At 49.1% G+C, this 22947-nt stretch overlaps 3 protein-coding genes and 1 pseudogene across 3 annotated transcripts; all 4 read right to left on the bottom strand.

Annotated features, from left to right (window-relative positions):
* Positions 1 to 2470: 2470 nt before the first annotated feature.
* Positions 2471 to 3081, bottom strand: LOC120653029 (putative protein phosphatase 2C 24). The gene is made up of 2 exons (XM_039931006.1): positions 2861 to 3081; positions 2471 to 2777 (listed from the first exon to the last, which is right to left on the bottom strand). Exons 1-2 carry the CDS (start codon positions 3079 to 3081, stop codon positions 2471 to 2473), a joined length of 528 nt encoding a protein of 175 aa, XP_039786940.1.
* Positions 3082 to 3191: 110 nt separating this feature from the next.
* Positions 3192 to 4397, bottom strand: LOC120697082 (chitinase 7-like). Its single transcript, XM_039980220.1, has one exon. It carries the CDS (start codon positions 4368 to 4370, stop codon positions 4047 to 4049), a length of 324 nt encoding a protein of 107 aa, XP_039836154.1. The 5' UTR covers positions 4371 to 4397; the 3' UTR covers positions 3192 to 4046.
* Positions 4398 to 6669: 2272 nt separating this feature from the next.
* LOC120697075 lies at positions 6670 to 9678 on the bottom strand (annotated as a pseudogene).
* Positions 9679 to 9855: 177 nt separating this feature from the next.
* Positions 9856 to 15762, bottom strand: LOC120697067. Its single transcript, XM_039980198.1, has 2 exons — positions 14468 to 15762; positions 9856 to 10161 (listed from the first exon to the last, which is right to left on the bottom strand). The coding sequence occupies exons 1-2, from the start codon at positions 15379 to 15381 to the stop codon at positions 10146 to 10148; spliced, it is 930 nt and encodes a 309-aa protein (XP_039836132.1). The 5' UTR covers positions 15382 to 15762; the 3' UTR covers positions 9856 to 10145.
* Positions 15763 to 22947: the final 7185 nt, after the last annotated feature.

The raw sequence follows: 22947 nt of genomic DNA, 5'->3' as shown, positions 1-22947 counted from the left end.
AATGATGAATTTGTTTGATAAGCACATATATGATATCATATTTATGTATTTCTTGCTTGCGTCATATTTATGGAATAAATTAAACATGAAATTGCCTAGATTTCTAACAATCCAAAAATGTGATTATAGGCAATTTTCCTCTGTTGGCTTTGCGAGTATGTTGAAACCACCGCCGTTTGAGGGCACTCACTATACGAGCTTTGGCGGCAACAGAGGCGGCAAGCAGGGGTGCGATTATGCATCGCTGCAAGCGATGATTTTGGGAACCATCGCCTGAAGAGGAAGACCGTGGGTGCAAATGGTATTTTGGGCTATAACTAGACCAATTGCTAGTGCGGATGGTTTTCAAAAAGCATGTGTGCAGAGATTCCGTGCATGCATAGTACAAGATGTGATATCACGCTCATGCATGCAAATTCAAAATTTTAAAAAGCAACAAGTAATAAATCAAGCATCCAAATTAAATTTGGATTTCACCATTGTATTTCTTAGGCTAAGATCTTCAAAACAAGACCACACATACCTATGTTTGCATGATATTTAAAAAACATTTTCTAAAAATACTAAATAATTAATTCTGGCTACTAGGAATAAATATTTTAACAACACGAACAAATAATTATTTCTATAAACAAAAAGTTGAAACATAATGAACAAATAATAATTTGCTACGAACAAAATATTAAACATCACGAACATTTAATTCTAAAGGATAAATAATAGAAATAAGTATCACGAACAAATGAATCAATATCACCGAACAATTTAATCCACAAAGCGAACAAATGATTAGATACTGCGAACAAATTAGTTACGTGTAGTAAAATAATTTTACATAAACAAATGCATCTACATCGCAAGAAATAATTATTATAACCATATATACGCTTGCTAAACAAGTTAGCATATAAAGGATATGAATTATTTCATACACCGAATTATAAGTGTGTAATACAAATAAATTAGTATATATTAAATATGAACAATTTATAATACATATTTCTCATGCGAACAATTTATAGTATTAAATGGAACAGATAAATATATCATAAAATAATAAAATTTGATCTTTTGAAAAAATTCAAATTGCACTAAAAGTATTTCTTTCAGTACTATAAGAAATATAATGTATGAAGAGACAACAATTTTTATTTCAAAAGCAATCTCGTGTATACTAGGGATCGCTAGATTTCCATATCCAAACAATCGATTAGGAATATCAAAATTATTATAAAAATAAAAATGAATAATACGAATTATAAAATAAATAATAATATCCACTTGTATAATGTAAGAAAAATTAAATAAGTAAATAAGGGAAAAAAAGAAATTAAAAGTAGGTTATAAAGTTTACGAAATGAATTTAAAAAAGAATGTAGCTAGAAGGCGAAAATAAACAGAGAAAAAGAAACCACAAACGGAATCACAAGAGGAAAAAACACATAAGAAAAAGATAAGAATAGAAAAATAAAAGAAGAAACAAGAGACGAGTAATAACGGAATAAAAAGAGGAAAGAGAAAAAAACACGGAATAGAAAAACAAAAGAACACGAGGCGCCTTCTTACATGTCACTATCAAGCTGGCAAGGTGAGTTCGACCGTGACAGAGTGTGTTCGGCCTGAACGGATTAGCGACAACCTGACCCATGCAGCAGATAGCGTAGCACATGTGATATTATATTGGGCTGCGGTAACAAACTGGAATACAATGTTGGGCCGAATTAGACCACAGACGCATGCCAATTTGTTCAGGCAACGGATGCAAGAATTGTAGCCCGAGCGATATATATCCTCGGCGGGCAAGCAGCGGTGAATGTGGCTACAAGCTTTTTTTCTTCTTATTTTTATAAAAACAGCTAAATCTCTTAGCCGTAGCTATCTCCGGCTATAGCTGCACTTACTGATTGCAGAGGATATCAGCTAAGAGGCTTAGCCGGAGATTTTAAACCTTAGTTGTTGGATAGAACAACCTATAATTTGACAATTTTGCTCAGGTGGTCCTCTCTATAAAATTGTACGAATCTTAAGCAAATAATTGTTGTTCTGGGTCTCAGCCCGTCCTGGCCCTGCCCCTAGTCTGTGCCCTACCCGTGCCCATATGAGATGCTGTTTTCATCCTGACTCTTGTTTTGTTTGCTGATCCATATTCGTTGCTGCTCATTTCCGCGCCAGACCGGATCGAGCGATGCCGGCGGCAGCTACCTCTCGGACGGTTCATGGCAGCTCTGAATTGTGGTAGAAGAAGGATTCACGGACAAGTCCACACTCACAATTCTGAACCTGTCATCGGCATGAACAATTATGCATTCGTTCAGATCATTTAGTTCGTCACAAAATTAAACTGAAAGATTCAGATGCGTGTGCTGCAGCTGCAACTTAATCACATGCCAAAGAGGCTGGACGAGCGATGGTTGTTGTTCTTCTTCCTTGCGCTGATCTGCCTGAGAAAAAAACTTTTGCGCATGGCATGCTACCTGTATGGCCTGGGCACCAAGCTTCTCTGGCCCACCAAGAACAGCATGACGATCCTCCACACTCCACGGAACTCCAGCACCTGTATATCGTGCACGTTGTCGAACAGACCGTCCGTCCCGGCCACCACGACGTCGCCGTCCTCCACCGGCATGCCGCCGACCTCCGCCTCGGCGAGGCTGTCTCCGTCGTCGCCGGAGTTCAGCTGGTACGGGCAATTGAAGCGGCGCTGCTGCGCCGCCGAGCAGTGCCCCATCCTGCCGCCCCGGAGCACGGCGAAGGCGCTGTCGCCGATGTATGCCCACCTGAGAGTCGAGCGGTGGAGCGACAGAACGACGGCCGTGAACGCGCCCCGGCGTGCCCTTGATGACCATGGACTCGATCGTACGCCCTCTCCAGCACGCCCTCCGGTCGGAGGCGACGGGCCTTGCCGGCCCTGGCCGCCAGCTCCACCTTCGCCAGAGCGCTCGCCATGAGCCGCCGAGCGAAGGCGCCGGCGTCCACGCCGTGGCGACGGTACCCGCCGACCCCGTCCGCGACACCGATGAAAATGGGAAAGATGGAGTTCAGTTTGCCATATGAAAATCCTGTGAAACATGAATGATCCATTGCAAATACTAGTGAACTTCCAGCCAGGAAACCTGTTCGGTGAGGCCTTTGCCTTTCTTATGTAGGGGAAGGAGCAGATCGGGCTCAGCTGGTGATTAGTCGCCATTTCATCAGCAAGTTGGATGAATTTATTTCATCAGCAAGATGGACATACGTGTGCTCCCCTCCCAACAATATCCATGCATATGCATTGTTGGATGAATTTATTTGAACGCACACACGCCATGGCCCATGGCACAAGGCGGATGGACTACTGCGGCAATGACGCCTTGGTTCCAGCAGCAGAAGCCGTCCGGTTGAGGAGCTCTCCCACGGCACGGGCCGCCGCTCCACCGCCGGCGTGGAGGCACTGGCCGCTCTGGCATCCGGCGCCGCAGTAGTCGCCGCCGAGGCCGCAGTACCCGTTCCGGCCGCAGCAGTAGCCGTTGGTGCAGGCGTCGCCGCCCGCCTGCCACCCGCAGCGCTGCTCGCAGCACGCGCTGCTGTGGCAGCCGTCGCCGCAGAACTCGACGCCGAGGCCGCAGCGCCCGAAGTGGCCGCAGCAGAGGTTGCCGGGGCAGGCCCGCCAGCCGGCGGTGGCGCCGCACGCATGGTTTTAAATAGTAGTCTTTTTCCAGAGAGTCTCTGCTACGCTATTTGTATTTATACTGTTATAGTAGTTATGGAGGCTAAATTGCGCTATAGCTGCGCTAAATGGCGTAGCTTTAGCATCGCTATAGCCTTATACTTAGTTGTGCTATTATTTTGGTCTTTTGGACAATTGAATATTTGATTGTATGAATTTTGTTGTACTGTCAACTTAAGTAATGTTTTCGTAGCCCTAGAAATATATTTATATTTATGAAATTCGCTAATTACTATGTTTTTGTGCATCTATTATTTATATTTTTCATAGTTTAGTAGTAAACTACTATTTGTCATAGTCCGCTATAGCTTTTTAGCCTCGAAAAAGAATACACCGTTATTTACCATAGTCCGCTATTTAAAACCTTGACCGCACGTGACGTTGCCGGCGGCGTCTCTCCCCCGGCGCCGCAGTACTCGACGCCGAGGCCGCAGACGCCGCGCGCGTCGCAGCAGAGGTTGCCGGGGCACGCGGCCTCGGGCAGCAGGCCCCGCTCTGGCACCCAGCGCCGCAGTAGTCGGCGCCCAGGCCGCAGCGGCCCCAGCCACAGCATGCCCCCCGCGTGCTGCCCGCACTGCTGCGCGCGCGCCGGCGTCGCGGCGGACGCCATTACCGCGCAGGCGACGGCGACGGCGAGTGCGACCAGGGCAGCGTAATCCCCCATGGCTGCTCGATCGAATCTGCTGATGAGCGTAGCTTGCTGCTGGTCGAACTGGTGGTATGGTAGGATCCCTGGAGGAGGTCCCTTTTATGCGCCAATGTTCAATCATAGAGCTGGCGATCTCCAGATTGCACATTGGGGGTGCTCCCCGAGTGCTGACATGCTTACATGGGATGCTCCTGACCTCTGACGTGCGGACCATCTGATGCAATTTGGGACAAGTCGTCAGAAGAGCGTACTTACGGTGCCTCGGTTTCTGTGTGCACGGTCATGCTCGCGATTATTGATGCAGTCGAGCAAGCTGACTGTTGCATTATATTAAATTCTATACGGAATCATTAATTTTGAAGATATGGTGAGAAAAGGAGGAAGTTTTATAGAAAAAGAGAGAAATTTATCCTCATAAAACTCAGCTAGTACACACTACTGAAAAACATGTCAAAGGTCCCCTCCAAAAATACTGCAAAGAAAATGACCCGGTAGTCCGGTACTAATTCTAGCATACCGAGTACTTCCTCCCAGTACTTTTGAGGTGGATGAAAAAGATATGTCTAGCCTTTGGTACCGGACGATCCTTCATGGGTTACTTCAAAAAAAAATACATCTCTTCTTATTACAAGTGTTGTGTAAGTGAGATAATAAAGGATGTGCGTGTGAGGCAAGGGCTCATGGGTTCGAATCTCGGCCACCGCACGTGAGCGTGCATGGGCCTCTTCCCCTTAATATATTTTTTGACCAAAAATACCACTCGGTAGGAGATTTTAGGCCCAGTGTCCTAGGCGCCCACATTTGGTTTTGGTTTCGCAATACCAGTCACAAAACCGGTACCAAAGTCCTTCATTTTCTCTAGTAGTGACACTCACCTAAGTATTGGTAATTTTGCCATCAAACTGTGCAATGAGACTGATCTGAGCGCAGGTGAGATTGTTCGTATTTTGCGTAAAAAAATCATGTGACGTGCGCGTGCGCGGGCCTCTTCTCAGGTTTGATAGATTTTTTGACCAAAAATGCCAGCCGGTACCGACAGAGGCTTTAGGCACCGGGCCATTGTCCTGTACGTGTCTGTCATTATTTTGGTTATGCGTTGTAGAGATCAGGAAACACGTACAAGTGAGAGCACAAATCAAAACGTAATTCCGTCCATTGTTCACAAAGGTGCAACGCGGTGAAACGGTGAAAGCTACTGCCTCGTCTCTTGGACCACGATTATAACGCGCCACCCTTTTTTGGACAACGTTTTTAGCTTCTAGTATACCTTGATTGGTAGTACTAATAATGTGTTTTTTCACATGTATATAAATACTTCTTAGCTCCTTGCCTCCTATGAAAAGTGCAATAAGCCTATTTTATTTTTCAAATAGATCAGTGGTGGCGTAAAAAGATTTTCATGTCCTTATTTGTTGGGCACATGCAATTCATTTTAGCTTGCAAATCAAATCTAACTACTTAATTATATAGATAGTTGATATTCAATTTCTAGGATTGCATTCTTTATATGATTTTTTCAAACACAGAATTACATTTTTTTTATGGGATCGAGGGAGTATATAATTAGCACAGATCCTGGGCACAACATGATGCTCTATTTTACTTGGCAATGTAGTTTTTAGCTGACGCTGACACGTCAAAAAAAAGAGAGAGAATGTCTCTAGAATAGAGTCGATTTCATTCATGAGGTATTGAATTTCCCTTTGGTTGTTTCCAAGGTATACGGAGATGCACGATGGATCTTATCCCGAACGGCCGAACTCTGGCCCATGCCCATTCTTTATATGATTTTTCTCAAACATACACTTTTTATAGGATGGATGGAGTATATAATTAGCACCGATTAACATGGTGCTCTATTTACTTCGCAATGTAGTTTTTGGCTGACGCTGTAAAAAAAAAAGCCCATGCTATACATCACCCGGGCCGGCGTAGGCCATTGAAGGAATGAAGCGTCGACACGTCAAAAAAAAAGGAGAATGTCTCTAGAATAGAGTCGATTTCATTCATGAGGTATTAAATTTCCCTTTGGGGTGTTTCGAAGGTACACGGAGATCCATGGACTAAGCTTATCGATCGATCTTATCCCGAACGGCCGAACCCTAGCCCATGCTTGGGCCAAATCGAACTTGGGCTGGCATAGGCACCGTAGCCTGGGCCAGCGACACACGCAGCCACGAGCCAGTAAGCATAGCGAGGCCTCTCAACCCGCCACACCACTGAGCTATTGCTCAGTTTGCGTTATTGAACGTCGCAAAGAAATTCACATGGTATTCATGTAATATAAATTGTTAATGTGCAGAAAGAAGCTAACTGATTCTGAAGAAAAAAGAAATAAAGTAAATGCTGCTAACATGGGTTGTTAAACATTTCACTATTCCATTGTTCCAAACATCATGAGTGAAACAGGCATTGGCTACTGAAAACTAGAAGGTTCCTCACAAATCTTCAGATGATTGCTGCAGCAGCATCAGAGTACACATAGCAAAAAGATTTCTAGTGAAGATACCCATGCAATCCAATTAGGAAAACTTCGCTGATTCCATCCAGAAAATTTCATTGCGGATTTGTCGGTTCATGTTTCTTTAGAAGCCTTCCTTCAATGCATAAATTCTGCTTCGGAAAGACGGTGGCAATCTGTTTATTGCTGCATCGATTTCCTGCAAATAGAAGCAATCATATCTAATGAGATTTAGTTTCAGTCAAAGAAAGTCTTCTTAAAAGGGCCATAGAATCAAATGGCTTAGTCGCAATGAATGCAAAACAAATAGGCGAATTTCCAAGAGAACAAAATAACAGCAAGAAAATTAACATGTATTTTTTCGTCAGAAGTATAATTTTTAGAGTAGAAAAAGCTTGGAGAAGCTCATTAGAGCAGAAACATGGATAGCCATGTGGAAACAAAGCATCATAAATACGAATGGGATACGAATGGGGTTAGGATATACGTAATAGGAAAATAGTAATCAAAATGGAGTTGAATAACATAGAAAAATGAAGCTGGCCATGGTATTCCAGTAGATAGAATTGAAACAATGGTTAGATGTCAGCCCACCTCTGTAGTATAACGAGCAGAAAAGTGAATGAGTAGAATAGCTTTGTTTCCGAGCTTGTCAGACTGGCTTGCTATCTGTGTTGCCAAAAATAAACTTCACCGTAAATACTAGTATTTGACATTTTGGAAGTTAAACAAACTAGTGTGGAACATCCCAAAAAACAGCTTAATAGTACCTCAGATAAGTGTGTGTGTGCCCATATTCTCTTGCATGCTCAACCGAAATGGAATCGTCTAGAAAAGTACTCTGAAATTCATAGAGCACGTTTCACTATCAAAATCATAAAGGGGAATGACTACAGTCTACAGAAAATAAAACATTCAGCAGTGGGAATGGGACATGTTTCTAAGTAAGCTTTCTAGTTTCTGTTAGTAGTGCCATAAACAAACTGTCACACGTTTCAAACTGAGAGTTTAGCTGTAAAGCGACAGGTAATAACGAAATACCTCCACAACAAGAATTTTTGCCCCCAACACGTCTGCATTATCTGGATCAAGAATGAAATCTGATTTTGTATCTCCCGTGAAAGCAATTTCAGGGGTGAACACCGCATTCGTGATCTGCAAACAATGAATTTGTCAGGGGGCATAGAAGCCATGCTACAACAACATGCTACTAGACTGCTTGAATTTGAACTGCAGAGCCACCAAGACAGACAGACCTCCACACCTGATAACTTGAGCCGCTTGATCTCGCTCCCCGGGCTTCACCGAGTATATCACATACCCCTGCATCCACACCTCCACACCTGATAACTTGAGCCGCTTGATCTCGCTCCCCGGGCTTCACCGAGGTCGGCGAGGAGTACGAGCTCAGGAGGGACCTCAAAAGGAAGAGGGACCCCAGGCCCGGAGCGCCACTTCGCGCAGCGGGGTCGGCGAGGTGCTCCCTCGGTTCTTCCTTTTGTGTGGGATTCTCTTCCTCTCCGCCTAGCCCTAAGATCTGTTGTGAGCGAGGTCGGCGAGGAGTACGAGCTCAGGAGGGACCTCAAAAGGAAGAGAATCCCAGGCCCGGAGCGCCACTTCGCGCAGCGGGGTCGACGCGGAGAGGAAGAGAATCCCACACAAAAGGAAGAACCGAGGGGGAGGGTATTGGAAGCGACGTAAAAGGGCTTGGGTGAATAACAAAATGTTGGTCGCCGACCTTTTACATAGTTTATTGGAAGTGCTCTTAATTCAAGTTCCAAACAGAGGTTGTGCTTGAGCTCGGACCGGTCTATGGCGCGGTGCACCTCGAAGAGCCGCTCCACGAGGCCCCGGAGGCACGCCGGGACGGAGACGGTGGGCGGGCGCAGCCTGAAGAGGCCCCGCGTGGCCACGTACATGGGGAGGCCCCCGATGTGGTCGAGGTGGCCCTGGGAGACGAAGAGGAACTCCTGCGAGACGGCGCGCTGCGGGCAGCGGCCGATGTCGAAGGCGAGGCTCAGCGTGGGGAAGATGACGCAGGTCTCCTGCCCGCCGATGGAGGCGCCCTCCACGGGGTACCCCTCGACCTCCAGCCGGTGCCTCGCCTTCGGCCGCGAAGGCGGCGCGGAAGCGGGAGGGGGAGGAGGAGGGGCCGCGGTGGACGCAGACTCCGCCGCGGACTCGCTGACCTTGGCCATTCCGCCGCCGCCGCCGCCGACGAGAGGGATGCTGGCCCTGGGCCGGTCTTCTTCTGGAATGGAAAGCTGGGCCTGGCAAGTCCGCTTGGATTGAACCCTGTTTTTTTTTTTGATGGTGATTGAACCCTGTTTGCTCGGCCAGCCCGCGGCCCGACTCTTTTTGAGACTCGGCTGAACCAAGCCTCATCTTGGATTGAAGGTGGGCCTAAATGGCTCGGCTAGAATACTGATGAGTACAAACTGAAATCCCTTCTTATATTCTCAAAAAAAAAAACTGAATTAATCAATAGTTGTTCTTCATAATTTTGTAATGAAAATTTGATATTATTAAACCTATATCAAAAATTCTTATGACTAATTGACTATAGTCATGAGTCTAAACAATATTTAATACGTTTTATTAAAAACGGGAGGGAGTGCTATTTGTTTTTCCATTGGCATTTGTGACTCAAACATCCTGAATTGATAGGAAGGTCGCCTAATGTATTGTAGGAATTCTATGCTCTCTAAAAGATCAAACAATACTGATGTTGCTTTCGGGGGAGAGGGCTTGTCGAGAAAAATGCAAGAGTATATATTACTCTCTTCTCTAACTTTTGCCACCATCTACGCCCGCAGTTAGTGGTCAGGGTCAGGGGAGCTGCCACACTTATAAGAGAGCAATGGGTGGTGAGCAGTGTAGGACGCCGTCGGCCACGAGTGGTAGGCGATGGAGGTGGTTTCCAATCAACTTCTAGCGCCAAATCCTAGGCAGAGAACTTAGTTTGCTCAAATTTCATATCAGAATCGGCATACCGGTGACCGCCTTTAAAAGAATGGAGAAGCAACTGTAAGCAGCAGCTGAGAAGAACACACACCCGTCGTCCATTTCATTCCTGCTTTGTATACACCACACAATCAAAAGAATTGGGAGCTGGGAGTGTATTATACAGTTACAAACTTGGCTTCTTTAGCTCTGACTAAATGCTTCAGGCCATCCAAACATGTATTCAGGACCAATCAAGCTGGGAGCAAACCAATCTTGTCGGTAAAGCACGCAGATAATTCACGGCGTCTGCAGCTTCAGCGCCTTCGGTAGCAGCCTGATGTGGTCTCTAAGCAGCTAGCAGCCCTGATGCCCCGGACGCGCCTTCAATTCAAGCTAAACCTGAAACAATTTCGCCTCGAAAATGTCAGACGCTTTTGGTTCCTGAATAAAAAAGTTCAGAATGTTTTGAGGCTGTTTCAGAGAGATGTGGGTCGGGCTGTTGTAGCAAATGCCAAGCTGACACCAGATTGTTGGCAATACGTAGTTGATGGTCATGATCAGTGGGTATCACAGTCATGACATGCTGGCTGAGACTGCCCTACATATGCCACCTTATACAGACAGTTCAAACAAACAGGTAAAGTAAAACGCTACAGCATTTGCTACGACTCCGGACAAAATCTTGCCTTCTTTTTAAAAAACAACAACCAGGTAAAGAACACTGCAATCAACCTCCGGATCATCACGTTCAGAAAACTGTTTTGACTGAAAATTACTCTCTCATACTTTGTCTCTGATCATCCAACCTGTAAGGCACTTTGGGTATGAAAGTGATCGGTGCTCTAGCCTAAGAGGGGGAGGGGGTGAATTAGGCACTCTAAAAACTTAGACCTATAGCTCCAACTAGTTTGCACAAAACATAAACTAAAACATACTATCTAGATGTGCAACTAGATTGTTTTAGTGTGAAAACCCCTATCCCAAAAGAGTTTAGCAACCTATAGCCTTTCCTATCAAGAGACTATTCTATGAAAGTAAAGGCACACAAATTGCTAGTATGTAATGCGGAAACTTAAAGAGCGGGATAGGAGATAGCAAACTATTGACGCGGGTGTTTATCCCGTGGTTCGGTTAGCCACAAAGGCACACCTACATTCACGTTGTTGTAGCACTCACTAAGAGTATTGCTACTCGGTCACCAAGTCTCTTCCGTGAACACAATCACGGTCACCTTGGCCCCGGGTTCCACTAAGGAGCTTCTCCACAAAGGATGGGGGTCTCCACGTCCCCCGCACAAAGATGTCGTCGCCGCTCCACACCAAGTCGGAGGGTCGATGACGTTGCCGGCGAGCTTCACGCTCCAAGGTGCCGGCGCACCAAGCTCTTGTTTTGGTTCGCTAAAGAACCACAGCACAAAGGCTTAAGGCCTTGCAATCTCACTCACTAAGAGCTAATCCTTTACACAACACTCTCAAAGTGTGCTAAGGGCTAAGGATATGATCTTGATACTTTTGTATGGCTTGGAGATGTTCTTGGGTGTGTGTGGGATGTCCAGCAACTCCAGCAATCTTCAAATGGCCGGGGTGAGGCGTATATATAGGCCACCAAGTCTTGTAGCCGTTGCTCTAACGGTTAGCTGAAAATCTGCGTACCACCGGAAGAACCGATGCCTCTTGGCGGGGTAGCATCGGTTCATCCGGTCACTCATAACCCGAAGTAGCCGTTGGACTTCTGTCGGCTGATGCAGAGACCACCGGTTGAACCGATGCTTTGCACCGATGCTTCACCGGTTCAACCGGTGCTGAAGGAATCTTCTCCTGGACGCTGACGTTATTACACCGGTGGTATGCACCGATGCACCGTCGGTTGAACCGGTGCTGAAGAAACTTCTTCTACGAACTTGACATCGTCTCTGGTACAAAGGACGGCCAATGCACCGATGCCCTTTCTTGGACCGTCGGTTCAACCGGTGCCTAAAGGCTGACTTGGCTTCGATTCCATCTTGCACCAAACATCATGGCGTCGGTTCTTCCGACTACCACCGGATGCTCCGATGCCCTGGCGTCGGTTCTTCCGGTGCTCCTGAATCGAAGAGCTTTCAGGGCGCTGCCCTGAGACCCGCGAGGGGCGGCTCCCCCTCGACCCCCGTAGGGGCGGCTCTTTGGGCCTTGCTACACCTATCTTTCTCTTTCTCTTTGTCATCACTTGAATCTAAAAGCCTGAGAATGATCATCTAAACAATCATATTAGTCTAAGTGTTGTGTTGTCATTCAATCACCAAAATCACTCGAAATGGCATAAATGGTGCTATGTTCGTTACAGGGTATCTCGTACAAGGCAAAGACAATGGTCCTCACTTGCGACCAAATAATGCTCCACCCATCTAGGATCCAATGTCCCGATGAAGTTCCCCCATTCGTCCCCCTGGCCTTGTCATTTGCTAGAATTTCAACATCTTTCTGCACACGGGAGCTACACTACATCATCCCCTGCCTGCCTGATGATGGTCCAACGAACGCACAACTTGCAAAAAACTTGGCGCAACAAAAGTGGGGCCGGGGCAGGTTGGATCATGAATCTGGGCATTAGTTGTGTCACACTAACACGTGTACTGTTCAACATCTATGTAGCAGTGTACCCACAGCAAGCAAATGACTATCTGAGCATTCAATTTTCGTTCGTTTGGAGAATTTTGTCACATCCTGGAGCGAAATTCCTTGCTATTCTCTCCGTTCCAAATTGCAGGACATTTTGGCAAAAATCTAAATATATAATTTTTTCTATGTATCTAGACACAACTTTTATATCCATATACACAATAAAGTATCTATATATATAAACTTATTGTCTATTCCAATCGCGGGGTGTTATATATATATATATATATATATATATATATATATATATATATATATATATATATATATATATATATAGGACCGAGATCAGGTGCAGTCCCTATAGTGACTGCAACTTTAGCGGTCGGGCAATCCTGAGCGTCAGCAACGAATCGAAGGGCCATGGACGTGCTGATTTTTGCAAAGACATGGACATTATGTGGCTGAGGAACCCGTTCCCGAAGCTGGACAACGGCGATGGCGAGGACCTCATCCTGATCTTCAACGGTGAGGCGCGCGACTACGTCGGCAACAAGCTGAATACGGGCTTCTTCTTCTTCATGACCTCCAACGGCCGCACGGCGGCGCTGTTCGACTAGTGGCACGCGGCGCGTCGGGCCTTCGCCGGGTATGAAGGAGAAGGATGTGCTGAACCGGATGAAGCGGCGCGGCGCGTTTCGGCGGCTCGGCGTGCGCGCGCGTCCTGGACACGGCGCGCTTCAGCGGCTTCTGCCAGGACAGCCGCGACGCGGCGTAGGTGGCCATCATGCACGTCAACTACTGCTGCACTAAGCCGGCGAAGGTCGCCGATCTCAGGGCCATCCTCCGCGCCGCGGGGCTGCTGAACAGGACGGCAGCGGGCCTGATGAGGTGGCCGGCGCACTCGGAGTGCGTTAGATCGTGGACGGAGAGGCGAGACCAAACCCCTGGTACTGAGGTCTGGTGGCGTTGTTCTTACCTTTAGTCCCCAGCAAACAGTGCAGCATTGTCACTACTTGAACAACTTGTTTTTTATTAACAAAAAATAGGCTCTTTTGGGAATGTAAATTGCAGGGCATTAAACTCAGTTTCTAGTGAAATGCAAGCCTTCTCTTCTCTCTTTTGTTGTTGTTTTTGCTTATTGACTAACAACAAAAGTTGGGATGAAAGGTGAAAAAAAATGGGTCCGATCCTAGCCGTAGAAAGCTCCTTGAATGGTCCAGATACGGCAACTGCTTATCTTCCAGTAGCAGTAACAACTGCACTGGATCCAGGTCGACTAAAATAACATACAATCTAGAACGCAGGGAGTATCATTAAACTACCAGACTACCAGCCAATTTGTCACATGTCCATGAGAGACCACCTGGGCACCTTGCAATGCAAGCTAATCCCTTTTCAAGATCTCTCATGGACAAGGGCTCAAAATTGTACACGAAGGACGAAAAAAAAAACTCAATTGGTCATCTCCTCAGTCCTCTCGTCTTCCGACATCCCACAGTGCATGCAGGCAGGCAGGCGCAGGACCCCCCTGGATCGGCGCGATCCACTGCAGCCGGCGGCATCTCGTGTGGTGGCACGAATTGTCTCTCTCAGCTAGGGGGGCCCACGGGACAGCGACACCTCATGGCCGTACCACACATATGCCTTGTCAGCATGTGGGCTCGATACCTGGCCTTCCTGGCTAGTGCTCGGATCACTCGCTCACCGACCCGTGGTGGAATCTTCCTTTTGACCTCTAGATGGATGAATACCGAGTGTCACGAGGGCGCGACGAATTGCAAATGCATCTAGCAAGTGGCAAATTTAGGCCCGATGTTTGGGATTTTTGTGTGGATTTTGCAGGAATTTGTAGCGGCAGAAGAATTCTCGCTCGCCTTCCCTTGATGATGCAAGATCCGCAAAAAAAGTTTTGGTTTCAAATTATAATTCACTTTGGATTTGCAATTTGAATTGTGTTGATCAGTGTAAGGTTGGATCACATTTGCAATTTGTATCCGCGCGCAGCATCGGGATGCAAAAATGTTGCTAGGAAAATGGTAAATGCGTCACCGACAGAAGCATGCAACGCAACCAACGCAGGAGCATAGCAGAGTGAATGAACTCACCATCTCACTCTGAACAGATACACCTGGCATCTGCTCAGGGGCCCCGCCGCGGTCCCGCCGCCGCGCGGCGCCATCACGCCGCCGTCGCAGGCCAGCCTGACCGGCACCATGCCGGTGCGCAGCGCCCCGACGCGGACGCCGACGCGGGTGTCCACCACCACCCTGAACCCCTGCTGCCGCCGCCGGTACCGGTCGCGCACCCGCGCCGCGACGGCCTCGTCGACGACCACGCCCCTGGCGGCCGCCACGAACGCCACGGCGGCGGCGCTCCGCGGCGCGTGCTCGAACCCGGCGACGGGCGCCCACCCGAGCGCGACGTCGCCGTCGCCGTCGGCCAGCGCGACGCGGCCCTCGCCGCCGCCGTACCGGAACGCGACGCGCTCGTTGGGGTTCCACGACACGGCGCGGGCGCCCACGGTGGCGTCCAGGGCGGGCGCCGCCGCCGAGGAGTTGCCGAGGAGGCGGAGCCGCACGGGGTCCAGCGGCTGCAGGTGGAACGACGGCGGCCGCGGGCGGTAGTAGAGGTACGCGAGGCACGCCGCGGCGAGGGACAGGCAGAGCGCGAGGACGGCGACCCCCGCGGCGACGCAGCACGCGCGGCGGCACGAGCACCCGCCGCCGCCGCGGCGGTGCTGCTGCTGGCGGTACCGCGCCGCCGGCTTCCGCGCGCCGCCGGGGGGCGGCGGGTGCTGGTGGTGGAGGTGGTACTGGCGCGCCGGCGGGGGCTTGAGCGGGAGCACCTGCGGCGGCGGCGGCGGCGCGAGAGCTGGCTTCTTGAAAGGCGGCGAGGGCCTGGTGAAGCCATTGGCGGGGGCCGGCGGCGCGGGCCTCGCCGCCGCGTTAGGCGGCGGCCTCGGCCTGGGCGGCAGGGCCGGCTTCGGCTTGGGTGGCAGAGGCGGCTTCTCGGCGGCCATGGCCGGGGACGACGCGGGCGGTAGCTAGGTGTGGTGATGGTACGTGCGTGGTGGACGGGGAGGATCGAGAGGCGTGGGGGGGGGGGGGGGGGGGGTGGGAGTGAAGTGATGGTTTGGTGCCTAGTTGCTGACTGATTAGCTGCAGCTGCTACTTATAGCGGCCATGGAATGGAGCTGATCGGAAGGGAGGAAGGAGATCCTGGGCTGGGGGGTTGGTCGGTCATGTACTCCTACTCAAGTGGCAAGGGGAGGAGGAGGAGCACTGTAGCGGAGGGAGAGCGGGTATGGCGATTGGCAAGCTGGGCAGTGATGGGAGCGGCGTCCGTGCGTGCCTACGCGTCGGTGTAGCCGTGTTGGAAGGTAGGAGCTGATGACCTGTGGTGGGGGCCCAGTGGCAGTGACACAGCTGATGAGGATGGGGGTACATTATAAAAGGGGAATTCTGAAATTTCTGATGGATGGTGCGGTGGCAATGGGTTTTAAGTTCCATGATGGTGAAGCGGCTTCTCTAGTGAAACAACTTCTCTGACAAAGTTGAAGCTGTTTTGAAAAATATTTGGCAAAAAAGTTTCTTCCTGGTGAAGCTGGTGAAGCCACGTTTTTGTAGCTTCACCTTGCTAGTGGAAGCACAAGGGTAGCTTCATGGATGGCTTCAAACTTGAAGCTAGTCTAAAAAAGACTGTTTGGCATAGCTTTATGTGAAGCTGCTCATGAAGCTGTCCAAGAAAATGCCAAATAGGGCCTTAAGGAACTGAAGTTTTTCTTTTTCTTGAGAGGTTATTGGAGACTGTCATGTATTTTGTGAGATGCTTTGGTTTTTGAAGAGCTAGCAGGTGTTTAATTTGGATGCTACATTGTGGCTACACGACTTGTGTATAAGATAGCTGTAGCGATCGACACAGATGTTTTTGGACTCGAGGACTTGGGTTGGAGCGATTGTGTTTGCGTCGTGATGCAGATTGCAGACGTTGCCGAGCACGCGCAGCCAGCCAGCAGCCCGGAGCCGTGGGGTAAGGCTGTCCGCAACGGCGAAGGAATAGCAATCGCTATCCCCTTTGCAGTGCGCGTTAGCGCAAAAAACCGCTGCAGCGGGGCGCGCTATAGCGTCCGCAATCGTTGCGGACGGCGAGCGGCTCGCCAAATCGAACGCTCATAGCGGCCTCGCGCTACGCCGCGCACCGTGGCACCGGGCCCGCACTGCCCAATAGCTTCGCGCCGAGAGGGACAGGCCGCCGTGAGGAGCCGACGCCGCAAAGGGAGGGTTGCGTACGTCCAGACCGGCCCGTGCCCGCCGCCTCCGCTAGCACGCGCCAGACCGTCGCGCCCGGAGGAGGGTGGGGCAGCAGCAGTCCATCGCGCCGGAGTGCGGGCTGCGGCGGCGCCGAAGCGCATAGGAAGGGCGCTGGTGCTCGCGCGCCGAGCTCTACCGTGCCGGAGCGCCGGGGAGGGAGTCCGCCTACCGCCCCCGCCCGCCCAAACCGCCCGCGCCAGATCCGCCCATGAGGCGCGCGAGCCGCCGCCTCGCCATGGGCGTGGCCCCTGCTCAACCTACTATTTACGGACCTAGAAGAAACTACTACGTTGATCTCTCCATGATGAGAAGAGGAGCGCAGAGCGGCGAGGTCCAGGAGACACGTGTGGGGGCGGCGGCCGGCCTCCACCGCCGCGCGGGCCACTCGCCGCCGTGCCTCCACGTGCCCCCCGGCGAGCGGTGTGGCCGGAGATGCACGTCACGGCCTTCACCCGGCCGCGCCGGCGCCGTTGCGGACTCCACCCATCACGCGCGAGGGAGCTCCGCCGCCGTCGTGGCCAAGTCCGCGCCGCCTTCGGCCAGTCGTGCGGAGCAGAGGGAAGAGAGGGGGGTTGTGCGCCGGCGAGGAGGGGCGCCGGTGGTGCGGCCGGCCTCCTCCGCCGCGCCCGCTCGCCACCCCGACGGAGAGAGAGAGTAGGGAGGGAGAGAGGGCACCGAGAGAGGTAAAAAAATCTGATGCATGGGTCCCATCTAGATCTGTGCAAACGTCGGGTCGGGTCGGGTTCGGGTCGGGTCACGGTCGGGTCACGGGTCGCATAGGACGGCCCGCGCCCGACCCGTACCTATCACCGGGTCGGGTCGGGTTGGCCCGTGCACCCTGCGCGGGCGTGTCGGGTCGGGTTTTTTTCGGGTTGGGTTGGTTTTTTGGCCTTTGGGTCGGGTTTTGGGTCAAAAATCACGGCCCGTGCCCAGCCCGTTGATTGTTGCGGGTCAAAAAATACGGCCCGTGCCCACCCGCCACGTAGCTCGGGTTGGGTCGGGTTTTTTTCGGACGGGTTGGGTCGGGTTGTTCGGGTCGGGTGACCCATGCCCAGGTCTAGTCCCATCGACTAGTAGTTAGTATAGAGTAGAGATATAGAAGGGTGAAGGGGTACAGCGAAACTGAATATAGAGAAGATAATCTTGATAATTAGACAAAAATATTTTTTTAGAAAGTGAATTTGAAGTACCACGATTACACACAGGCTAACCTAATCGCGAGGCGACGGTTCGGAACCCGAGCAAGCTGATCGATCGATGTCGGTGGTGGCCATCAAAGAAACATCCATGGTGCATCCCATCGCATCGCATCGCATCGCCTGAACTGGGTCGGACGCCGCGTCCCTGTCAGTAGTAGTCTAGCTCCGCGGCCCACGGCGCCGCGCCGTATCACCCCGCCTTGTTCTTCTTGCGTGCTTCCATCCATCTGCAACACAACATCATTTGCTATATATACAAAATTATACTTACACACACATATATATATATATATATATATATGTTGCTGCTATGTTTTATAAGCTTATATAAGAGCAAGTATTATGAAGCCACATCAGCGGACGAAATGCATGTACACGTCATGATTTTCCTAGCTGGCGGACAGAGAAACCATGAGAGAGAAGAACACGGGCGATTCGTGAGACGCCGGTCAGAGCGGGCGAAAGCATTAATTGGACTGATCTCTCTCCTTTCATTCGTGCACGTCATGCGTTGAGCATTAAAGAATGTGGAGCCCGCCAGCACCAACTCAGCAGCTCGTGTGCGCTGGACCACGAGACGCCGCCGAGCTAGCGAAACCATAAAACCTGCTCTAACTAGGATCGATGGAGCGTTCGTGTGTAATCTAGTAGTAGCTGGGGCATAGCTCTCGGTGTGCGTGTCAGCGTGTGGATTGACGCCCCAATCATGTAAAGTACGTACGTGCTCGTAGCAGTGCCAGTGCCTACGGGTGCGGATCGTAGTACAAATTAAAGGGTGATCATGACGACACTAGCTTTCTATAGTCACCCCCCAAATCATCGATTTTAATTATACGCAGGACCGGCCGTCGCCGTCGCCGGCGTCGGCGTCCGCCGTGTCCACGCGTTGGCGCGCACTCCATCTGTGATCCCCCAACGGTCGTGGCTTGAGCCAAATGGGAGTTCAAGGCTTGAGGCCAAGCCGGCGTTAGTTGCATTAACTGTACGACATTGTTTTCGTTTCTCTGTTTTTCTTTCTAGAAAAGAAGGTCAGTAGACTCTGTGTCAGACCTTACTGGAAAGAAGAAAGCGACAACACAAGGTTATATTCCTTCTAGCGCACCTTCTTCCTCATTGGCTATTTTTATTTCTCTTGCATTGTTTTCTCCTAGCTAGGCTCCCTTGTGAGCACTTTTCCCTGGATCCGGTTCTGTTTTCTGATCATCATTTTGCTCTGACGGCCGGGTGCTGCAAATGCCTTTGCTTTGCTTGCAGCCGTGGCATTCTTCCGATTCAATCCTTACCGGCCTCGTTCCCATTGGATGGTCCACGAACAGTAGGCTCCTCAAATGATTCTCTGTCGCCACTGCACGATCCAGCGCTGCAGAGGCACGTACTAGGAAAAGTACCAAAGACGTACTAGTTGAATTGAATTTTCTTCTTTTTTTTTGAAAAGTATTGAATTTTCTTCTTGACAAGCCACATTTCTCATCACCATGAAAATCCTGTTTCTCAAAAAGGCTCAAGCAGGTTTAATTAATCAACCCACCACCACCCCTCTTGTCGAACGTTTATGTTAGAATCATTCTCACTAGGATGATCATATATAAGCGCAGCAGAAGCCAACGATTGTGGGGTGTTTTTAGTGAAAGTTTGCTGACCCGATTTCTCAAAAAAAAAAGTTTGCTGAAATATTGTGGGATTCAACTTTCTTAGTGCGATAATTTCTATATTTTTTTCAGTTCGTTTTCGTTTTCTCTTGAAGTTTACAATGATCAAATTTGTTGAAGGCCTAAAGTCAGGAACAGACTTGTACTTTGATGGTTAAGCAGTCCAAACCAGCAAAACCAAATGCGAATAGAGTAAAGATTAACATGGTTAAGAGATGGGTATGTACAGCAGTAGCGATGGTCCTGGTTATTGGGATTTTATTCAGAATTGTAAAATGAAGCCGGTTGCAAGGGACTAGGGACAGAGCCCATATTGTTCTATCTTCTTTTCGATCTTATAATTGTGCCAGGATGACACTGGAGCTCATTGCCTCAAAGATACTTTCGACGTAGTCACGTTTCGAATTTCGCTCCTCGCTTTTCCCCGTTTTGCTACACATTGGCCAATCAAAGTGTAGGTGGACCGTACGTGCGTGCGTTTATAATTAACAGGGCCATGTCATGGAATCAACATTCTTTTTCTGCACTGTGCTGATGTGACACGGGATCCATCGATCGACAAACGAACAGCAAACAAAAAAAAAAGGAACAATCGGGATTCGGAAATGAGAGCATTAGCACAAGGCTTAACTTGATTATTACTCACGTATGGCTAGCCAGTCAATTAGGTGCGTGCTTAATAGCATATGGATCGACGACGATCAGCGGTTGGTGCAATAACATTGTCGGCAAAAGCTACTAGCAGGCTGCTGCGACCACAAAATCGGAGTGATGCAAGTGGCCACCAGTACCTGTCAGTTCAACTGATTGCTAAACGTTAGTTGATGAAGCAAATGATTTTTTTTTCTTGAAACAGTTTGAATTTCATTAGCTTGGGACTATCAATAGCATCATGGTCATGTGGATTTTTCCGTCTGAATTCTAAGTGCTTTAGGTCCTGTTCCTGTTTGTTAGAGCTCCCCTCCCAACTTCTTTGCTAGAGTATATTAGGCAACTCCGAATATAGTTAGTTTAGGATTGATTGTAATTTCAGGATAACCTTCCTCATCTCTAGGAGAGGCTATTTGCCCTCCAAACCATATACTCCTATATATTCGCCTTAAAAGTTCAATGCAATACAATCCATGCATTATACCCAATTTTACATGGTATCAGGAGTCTAGGTTAAACCCTATGCCTCCGGCTTCCGCTGCACTCGCGCCGCCCCCGGGGAGATCAATCTCCGCCAGGGATAGCGCCCTCGTAGCATTAGCGCATGGATCCCTCTGATCCGCCGCGCCGTCGTGGTCTCGCAACAACAGAGAGGGACATACGTCTACCCGTGGCCATTCCAAGATGGTGCCGCTCATCGTCGCCATTCCAAGATGGTGCCGCTCATCGTCCTCGTCGAGCACACATCGCCATATGGCCGCCGTGGAGGTTCGCCTTGCTACTGCTGTTTTCTTTTTTCGTTCCGATCAGAGATCGGATTACGTCGCCCTGCCATGCATCGCCGCAACGTTGTCGACCCTCCCGAGGATGAAGCTGTCACTGCACCTTCCCAGGCTGCATCACCGATGCTCGTGATCAAGCCATCATCGTTGGTGTCGTCTCCTTTTTAGGCGATGGCGCCATCTGCTGCGAGTCCTCGTCAAGCTGGCACTCGATCCAAATTCGCGCCTTCTGCCTTTTTCGCGTGTACACCGCCGCCGATGTTGCTGAAGGAAGACGCCCGAGCGCTTTTCAGCTGCCTAGTTTTCCATCGCCATTCGACCCTCACCGTCCTGCTGCTGTCATCGACAAGAAGCTGCTGATTTTGTGTATTCAGACGCCTTCGCTGATGTTCGGACCAGCGCCCTTGTCCATGGCTTTGATCACGTCCACCTCGACATCGGCTACTTCGGCATTAAGGGGCTATCATCTGTATGAGGTACTCCAGTCGAAGCATTCGCATCGGCGTTCCGACTGTGGGGGGATATCTCCATTGTTCTTCAGTCTGTCTGTTCATGTTGCTACCGCTACGACTGCGGGGGATATTAGCATATATTAGGCAACTCCGAATATGGTTAGTTTATGATTGATTGTAATCCCAAGATAACCTTTCTTATCTCTAGGAGAGGCTACATGCCCTTCAAGTCATGTACTCCTATATATTCGCCCTAGGAGCACAATGCAATAAAATCCACGCATTATACCCAATCTTACATTCTTCCGGCGGATTTTACGGAATCATACCAGAAGAATTTTCTTCCCTTGCTCCCCCACTGCTAGAAAAGAGCCCTTTAGTACCGGTCGGGAACCCCCGGTTTGTACCAGTTTCCCGACCGGTACCGCCCCATCGGTACTAAACGCGCCTGCATTTAGTACCGGTCGGGCTGACCGGTACTAAAAGCTCAGTTTAGTACCGGTTGGTAACACCAACCGGTACTAAACTGCCTGCCACGCGCGCAGCTCCTGGCGCGGCAGGTTAGTACTGGTTGGTAAAACCAAACCAACCGGTACTAAGTGTTTTTTGGTTTGTTTTCTTTTAATTATGTTTCTCCTCTTTTCATTTTAGTTTTAGTTAATTAGTATTCGTATTTCGTAGCTATTTGTGTATTTGCATTCGTATCTAGCATTCATATATATTATTCGCGCAAAACAAAAGCAATTTTATATACATATTATATTGATATACACTTCATTAATTACAAGTACTTATAATAGTAATTTGGAGTACAAAAATATTTACAAGTATCCATGATCATTAGTTTTTTCCGACAAGTATCCAAAAAGGATAATAATACTAGTCGTCGTCGTCGTTGTTGTCGCCCCCGCGGTTGTTTCTATCAAGTCGACCCACGCTTATCCTTTGATCCAAATAAAATTCTCCTTTTCGATTTATGACTTCATCTAGTAGGAATCCACAGAGTGATTCTTGAATTGCCCTGATTCTTTCCGGTTCGATGAGGTCCTTCTTCATACACCAAATCTGTCAAGTGCAAATACCAAAATTTTCTATTAGTACCCGCATGGAATTAAATAAAAGAAATTGTTATATATTAATGTAACACGTACATCGAATTGTTGTTGTGTCATCCTCTTGGTGGGTACATCGAATTGTTGTTGTGTCATCCTCTTGGTGGAGGAGCAAAAATAGTGTATGTGCTCACATACATAGTAACCACATAGATTGGTTCCTTGCTTCTGTCTGAAACACTATATATAGATGTGGGTTATGAAATATTCATGACGTTTAATGAAATCACAGTAGATGTGCGATATGTATTCGTACCGGAAAGTCAGTTTTGATATAAAGATCAGAAGGCGGTGTCGCGACTACTATGTGATTACGGACAAACCGAGCCCATGCGCTTTGAAGGATGTCTATGAGAGATTGATATTCTTTAGTTGGTTTCCGCAAGGAGTCGAACACCACAACTCGGGACCGATCGATCTCGATAGAGAG

The sequence above is a fragment of the Panicum virgatum genome, chromosome 1K (genome assembly GCF_016808335.1).
Source record: "Panicum virgatum strain AP13 chromosome 1K, P.virgatum_v5, whole genome shotgun sequence".
NCBI classification, from domain to species: Eukaryota; Viridiplantae; Streptophyta; class Magnoliopsida; order Poales; family Poaceae; genus Panicum; species Panicum virgatum.
This window is presented reverse-complemented; position numbering and strand designations above follow the sequence as displayed.